General features: G+C 40.5%; 1 protein-coding gene across 1 annotated transcript in view; it reads right to left on the minus strand.

Moving 5' to 3' along the window:
- LOC137993138 (uncharacterized) overlaps positions 1 to 7,500 on the minus strand; it is a 9,361-nt gene that overhangs the window by 464 nt on the left and 1,397 nt on the right. Inside the window, exons 2-4 of the mRNA XM_068838821.1 lie at positions 5,747 to 6,070; positions 3,554 to 3,711; positions 1 to 1,565 (exon numbers count right to left, since the gene is read on the minus strand). The exon at positions 1 to 1,565 is cut by the window's left edge and continues 464 nt beyond it. Coding sequence (XP_068694922.1) covers positions 1 to 1,565; positions 3,554 to 3,711; positions 5,747 to 6,070 — 2,047 coding nt within the window. The remainder of the gene's footprint in view (positions 1,566 to 3,553; positions 3,712 to 5,746; positions 6,071 to 7,500) is intronic.

The raw sequence follows: 7,500 nt of genomic DNA on the forward strand, positions 1-7,500 counted from the left end.
GCGGCGGTAGCTTCGCGGGCGCATGAGTCACTGGCGGTGAATAGTACTCACTGGTTTCCTGATTTCGCGCCTTTATTTGCGCCACGCGTTCTTTTGCCGCCGCATATCGCTGACCAGCTTCGCGAGACAAATGCGCATCGAGCTCAGCACGAGCCATAGCTGTTTCCGCCTGCCGTATAAGTTGTCTGTGCTCCATGTATCGGCGTACCAAGGCTTGTTGATCTTGGGACAGTTCTCTTTCTCTTCGCACAAGGTCCTCGATCTCGTGAGCGCGCTCGTCTTTCTGTGAGACTCGGTCATGGCGCTGTAGTGCGTTTGAGATGGACGTGTGCTGACAGTTGAAGTCTGTTATAAAAGCTAAGTCAGAGCGCCGGGATCTGATCTGTTCTGCTGTCACAGCTCTGGCTGTCGACAGGCGTTCATGTTCAATTTCTTTCTTAGCTTGTCGCTCTTTAAAAACCTCAGCAGTTCTTGTACCATCGCGCACTCTTCTCCTAAGAGAAGCTTCTTTATACTCCTGTTTGAATGCCTTGATTCGTTCTTTAGCTTGCTCTCTGTTTTCTCTTAGTTGCGCAACAGCAGTAGCCTTGGATGACAGAGCAACAGCGCGTTCTCTTTCCCTGTATGCATGCTGAACAGCCTGAAGACACGCTAATCCCATAGTCCCGTGTGTGCGAATGAATAACTTCTGATCTGCGGTAACAGTTTGACGTTTCACTGCAACTTTCCTCGGTTCCTCTGCTGCTTTCCTTTCTATCTCTCTAGCGGCTAGCCGCACTTCTTTTCCTGCATCTTGTTTGGAAATCAGCATTTCACGTAATGGATCCACCTTTTGCATCGGAGGACAAAATCCTGATAACCGAAATCGGATCTTATTCGGCTCCCGCTCTGTTTCGCATCCTTCACAGTCGTTTCGCTGGTGTGTCTCCATAACCGGACCAAAAAATACTTTAACGGTGGTGTACTTTCCAATGCGGTCTCTTCCCTTACTACGTCTCTTTTTCCTCTCTTCCGTTCTCTTCTCTTCTTTTATCAATTCCTCGGTCTTGACCCTAAAGTTGTCTCGCGTTGCCAGTTTAATACGGAGAGATTCGCCACTTTCAATCCCGCTTTTTACGGATTTGATCCCAACTAGCCCCATTTTCCTATGAATAGTCACAGCCTCCTCCTGCGCTCTAATGATGTCAGATGTACTCATTTCCAGCTTCTTTAGGTTCAAGCTGATCCTAGTAGTAATTCGAACAGGAAAACCTTGAGCATTCTCTATGAGCTCCAGATCTTCCACGGGGGATGTTGTGAGCCGACTTTCCCTACCATGGTCTTCTTCGCTTATGCGACCAACTGTCTGAACAGTAATAGAAACGTTTCGGCTCGGGGGTCTTCTCGCTATTTTTCCAAAGCTGGTTGAATAGGTGGGTTTTGCACCATGCAAATAAGTCTCGTAATCAAAACGAGTTAGGGCTGATGAGGATCGGCTGTGGGCCGGTGACGTTGGAGGCGGCAGGGTACCCCCCTCGGTGTACCCTTTGTAGTGACGGTAGTAGCGCTGGATAGAAACTGCAGCCCTATAAAATAATTTTTAAAAGATCCAGTCTCAATAATAACATCATTTAGTTTTGTTCCATTCGAGTATCATGAAGATATCTGTTTTAAACTGACCCTTCCCTCAAAAACTTTTATCCTAAACAAGCCAAATTTCAGCATCAAAAACACAATGGGTGCAAAGTACAGGTTGCAAGTTCAGGGCTGCAGGTCATTGCTTAACCATAGATGTCACTAAAAGAACCCAAACTTGTACAAGAATGCTAACCTTAAAGTTAAACATTATAAGCATATTATAAGGGCTAAAGCATATAGTAAACATTAAACAACATCGTCGCTCTTTGGAGGTTGGGTGCCCGAAACATCCTGGAGCTTCCACTATTGGCAGCCAGCTCCAATGTGGAGACTGCACCGATGGCTGGCAAAACCTGACAACCCAGCCATGAGCCCCCACGCCCCCGAAAAGGACAGGCACCCGTCACACTGATAGACAGTGGAAAGCTGAGGGAGGGGAGGGGGGGGGGGGACAAAACCGCTAAACGCTCCACACACAATGCTCCTACTTCCCGCTACACTGATAAATAAGCGATACAGCCCAAAGCACAAGGTATTCCACGCATGCGCAAGTATACTAAAACCACTGACCAACTGGCTGCAGTCGCTCCTAGTTGTTTACTTGGTTAAACTTCGTTTAACCTCATTTAACACTAAAGACTGCAATGCCGTGTTATGGTGTAACGATCTATGCATTACACTGGATCAACACAGACAGTGATAAGCATAAACACACCACTGTTAGGACAAATCAAACAACGTTCACAAAGGCATTCTCTTCAAAATGGAACTACAGTCGGTCAAACCTAGCATGAGCAGCTCTCAAACTAGAAAGCTGACGCAGCAGTGTAAAAGCATAGTGTTTCAGGTGTTTAGGCCTAATGTTAGCATTAGTAAAGGTTTGGGTTCTTTCAGCTATGGCGAAAGAATGACCTGCAACCTACACCCTCCCTGTTACTGTTTATTTTGTAGGCGCCTCATTAGCAGTTCGTCCATGGTAATTTGTTCACTCTTGTATTAATTGTTTTTCCTATTCAAAGGCGTTAGCCTCTGAGGGGCATATTTAGCCCTCATTATGCATGTTTCGATATATATAAATATAGCACATGCGGTTTTCTTTTTTTTGGCTTTCCTACGTCTTGTGGTAAAGAGCTCGAATTTACCGTTAAGTTATTTAAGTTTCAAGTTTTCCTGGGCCGTTAAGCTTACTCCACGTCTCGGAGAAATCACTGATAAGGTTTGTAATTATCGGTTTCAAGTTTGTACGTATTTCTGTTTTATCAATCATATAATTAACTCGCTCGTTAACCCTTTTATCTGTTTTATTTTAACTTTCCTGTTTTAGAACCAGCGCTTTGGAAAGGATTGTTACTAGGCTGCGTATCATCGGTGTTTTTTAGGAGAAACTAATAAAGTGTCAGTGGCTTTCGCTGTTCCGGTTTTCTTGCTTCTATACTCCCTCAAAAACATGTATACATTAACTGGTTGCAATTTTGCTTCCAACAGGCCACATGGCTTGCAATATAAAGAGTTGCAGAGTTGCATAAAGATCACAATTGCATTAAATGATGGCAGTCGTTTGTCCCATGAGATGACATCACAAGCTGTTTTGCATTCCCGTTTGACACAACATTATTTTTAACATCATCTGTGGGACGCACCAATGCATGCCTCACACTAGCTTGGCTGAGTCAAACGATTTCTGGTTTCGTTAGACCAGAAAATTGGAATTTTGAAGTGGAAGCAGCAGAATATTTAAGCAATGGGTGTATAAATTTATCTTGGCAATAACAAATATTTTAGGTTAGGGGCACTTTAAGACAAAACTCAACGAACTGGCAGTAATACAATAATTATAGTAATAGTCTGTGCAAGCACCAGACCTTTGACTTATGTGCTTGTGAACGCAATACAACAACTGGGCTTTAAGTCTACATAATTACATTAAGTACCTTACCAAAGTCTCATATCTTGAATAAATTTAAATCTTGCCCTTGTCAAATATCCTCTGATGCAGCGCTGAATGACCAGAACTGGACAATACTTTGCCTGAACTCCATTCACCTTAGCAACAAGTCTGTTGACTTCCTTTATGGCTTCTTCATAAGTATTTTCCTAAAAGATAACAAATTATTATATTTCATGTCAGAATTTAGCAACAGTCTGTTTCCTTCACCTTCCCCTACCCACACCTATATTACCTTTTTTTGGTTGAAAGTACAAGCACCAATCATTATTGAAACAAAAAAAGGTAGCTTTTAAGTTGTTCTCAGATGAACCTGCTTTTAAGAACTACAAATCAAGGTAATAGTTTATCAGGCATGTGTCTTGGCAGTTAGTGTCCAAACACTTTGACCTGAATAATGCACGTTCAAGAGCAACTTCTGTCATCATATCTCTTCATTAATCACTGAGGTGTATGGACGGCTACGACTTTTACTGCCAGACCAACAGTCTTGCAATGGACTTTCATCCCAGTCAGAGGATTAACAATAATTATACTCTGATTCTATAAAAATGCTAAAAAAGGGGCTTAAAACTGATCTAAAATTAAAAAGGTTTCCCACATTTTCGAACCGTATCTCTGGTTCTTCTTCGGGGGACAATGAATCTAAAATTCAAAAATCACTGCTTCTTATTTTGGCTCCCAAGAGATCTTAACAGCGGCACATATGCCCTTGGGAACTCCATTCTTTCATTCACAGAGTTCTTATCAATGTTTGAGTGTAAAGACTCCAGAAAAATTCTGCGCTTGTAATTAGTTTCTGTTCGAAAATTTGGGAAACCTTTTTAATTTTAGATCAGTTTTAAGCCCCTTTTTTAGCATTTTTATAAAATTATGAACACTGATCGCCAAAAGAGCAATACTCTGATTCAATACATCCAACAGCGACCAAGTTCTAGGAAGGTGGTTGTGGTCCATTGGTAAGAGCATTGCATTTGCATAAGCATGGTTCAAATACACCAGCCTCTGACCACTTGGCAGAATTTGTCTGCAGGGGGTTTGAATTCAACTCTTTGCTTTGTGAATAGCCAATGAAATGCCTCCTGTTAGTTGAGGTCTGTAGAGTCTTTTTATAAACCATGTTACATTTCATTATTTTTGCCAAATAATTACTTTCTGGTTATTAAAGACAAAGTGGAAATACACCTTGATTGCTAAATGTACCAGTCCTTCACCTTAAACAGACCATTTTTATTCTTATGTTAACAGGACGTCTCATTTGGGTCAATTGGTCCTGTTGTAACTTGATGATGATGTTCACGACCCTTTCTTTGCTAGGATTGACACACAAAGATTCCACTCTGTGTAATGCCAACGATTCTTCTCTCCAATGGGAACTGGCGCAGGGTCATTCAAGGGTCAACAACAACCAGGCCCACTCAAAATCTGTGTCCCCTTTGAACTTTTGCCTCCTACAGTGACACTTCTAGATTTTACTCTGTCTAATGTCAGATGATTTTGGGGGCTAGTTCAGGGAACTTGAAAGGTTTAGGTGTCAATAATCAATTTATTATAGAAACACTGGTTGGACACACAACTTCATATTAACTCCACAAAAATCAGTATTGGTACCTGGGAAGATGGAAAATCAGAGTTCAAGGAAAGAAGCACATCAAACATACTGGTAGTAATGTGCTCGCAGGAAAAAAAAACTCTGGGAACCACATTGGTTGAGGTGACAAGCACAAATCTGGCTCTCATCAATGGAAGCTTGTTAACAAAGCTTTTGCATAGATCATTCTACAGTCAAAAGCAGGAAGCATCCAAACATGTAAGATGCTTAACCCATTGGCTCAGACCTGAACTGCCCCCTACAGACAAGTTAAATTGTCTGGTGTCAGACAGAATAAAATCTATTAAATCTCTTATCCTATCAGATTTAATGAAGGGGTGTCTTGAAAACAAAGGTCACCCCTAAGACCCTAAGACTCGAAAACGAAGAAAGTAACCCAAAACCCTCAATTTGGCTAACCCTATAGGCCTAAAAACAACTTTAGGCCCAGTTAGGCCTAGGGTTAGCCAAGTCGAGGGTTTTGGTGTACTTTCTTTGTTTTCAAGTCTTAGGGGTCTTAGGCATCTTTGTTTTCACGACACCTGATAACGAGGAAGGTTGGAGTCGCTCTATCTATAAATACCAGCACTTGCCTTTGTGAGAAAACAAGACGATTTGATGTAAAAACATGGCTGCAATGGCGCAAAGCGGCCTCCAAAAGATGAATCCTCAATGATCTCCTCATCAGAAATGACATAGTTGTCAAGACTTTTTAATGACCACAGACTGTTGACTACATGATGTCTGTAATTTGGTCTCAGACTGAGTGGAGTATCATACAGAGTCAAGATAGAAATGCTAGGAGACGCTGCCATGTAATGTACATTGTCAAGTTTAGAAATGCTGTTGTCATGAAGGAACACAACCTTGAGTTCAGTGAGTGATGCCCAAAACTTGTGACCAGGAAGTTTTACAATCTAAATAAAGTAAAAATAATGTAATTACATATCGATTTATAATTTTTGAGAATTTGTGAAGGGCTGATAAGAGAGTGCATGGAGTTTTGATTTCCTGGATATCAGATAATGAAGGAGGGTGAAGTCTCAAAGCATTAAAAAAAAGGGACAGGGAAAACTGTGGAGACAGTGAGCAGGAGAGCTCCCATTACCAGCATCTTCCAAATTTGTCCCGTTTTCATTTCACAAGCTTATTTTTTCTGACTAACCAGGAGTCTTGATCTTGAAATGTTAAAACAACAGGGCCCGGTTGTTCGAAAGCTGATTAACTTAATCCAGGATTAGCGGGAACATTGGTTTCATATTTTCAACTTTTTGATGAAAGTTTCTTTTGCTTATTTTTGTTTTTCAAGATTGAGTTCTTCTAATGTAAAGTTTTGCCGAATATCAGCATTGAACAGCATTTGGGAGTAAAGAAATAAACTCCATGGTTAATTGTTAATCGGCTTTTGAACAACCGGGTCCAGGTCGTTATTGCAGTCTAATTAAGGGCACAAAACAAGCAAATTAAGCCTAATTAGGACTAAAACCTAAAATGTTATTGCTTCTAATCTCAGTCATAATCTGAATCCTAATGTTAATCTCAATGAATTTGGAGCAATAATGTTTTTAATAGGCCTAATTAGGCCTACAATGATATTTAATCTCAAATCCAGCGTTTGTCGGTTAGTATTCAATGTATAGTGGTGTCATACATGGTGTTTTAGTATTTCGTTTCACTGAATGTTATCCTCTAAGAACTTCAAACCATCTGCTCAGCCAAAACTGCTAGGTGACCTTTTTAAGGGGAAAATATTGTGAAAAATATCCCTTTGGAAAATTTCTATTCCCTGGTTGTGAATCTTTTAGGTGATGTTTTAGTAAAGAAATCTATAGCTGTTTGGCAACATGGAACCAAAATTCTTAGAACAGTTTGACTCTCCTGAATGCATACATGTATTTCACTGAACATTTTTGTTAGGTGCCCCTGTCTAATGCATTTAACTAGCTGATACATATGACAATAACAAGAATTTTAATGGCAGTTCATTGTCGCTTATGTATTGCTTATGTTTCTTAAGCCAATCTGTTGCCTGTTTTGTTGGAGAAAACTGTGACTATTGGGTGTCAATGGTGTTTCTTTCACAAAATGACACTTGTTTTGTAATTCTAGTCAGCTAACAGTGGTTTGGAAACAAGATGTCCACACCCCTCTTGGACAGCCTCTATAAAAAAAGAAGGACTGGTCCTGATAACATAGGTTGACAAAAGTATCGCAATTTGATCCACTTTTGCCGTGAACCTTTGAGAAGTTCCCACTAAAATGTTACTTTAGCCCTGATCCCACCTTACTCTTCGTTAAGTGTGTAAATAACAATAATAATAATAATAATAATAATAATAATAATAAT

Source organism: Montipora foliosa, chromosome 2 (genome assembly GCF_036669935.1).
Source record: "Montipora foliosa isolate CH-2021 chromosome 2, ASM3666993v2, whole genome shotgun sequence".
Lineage (NCBI taxonomy): Eukaryota > Metazoa > Cnidaria > Anthozoa > Scleractinia > Acroporidae > Montipora > Montipora foliosa.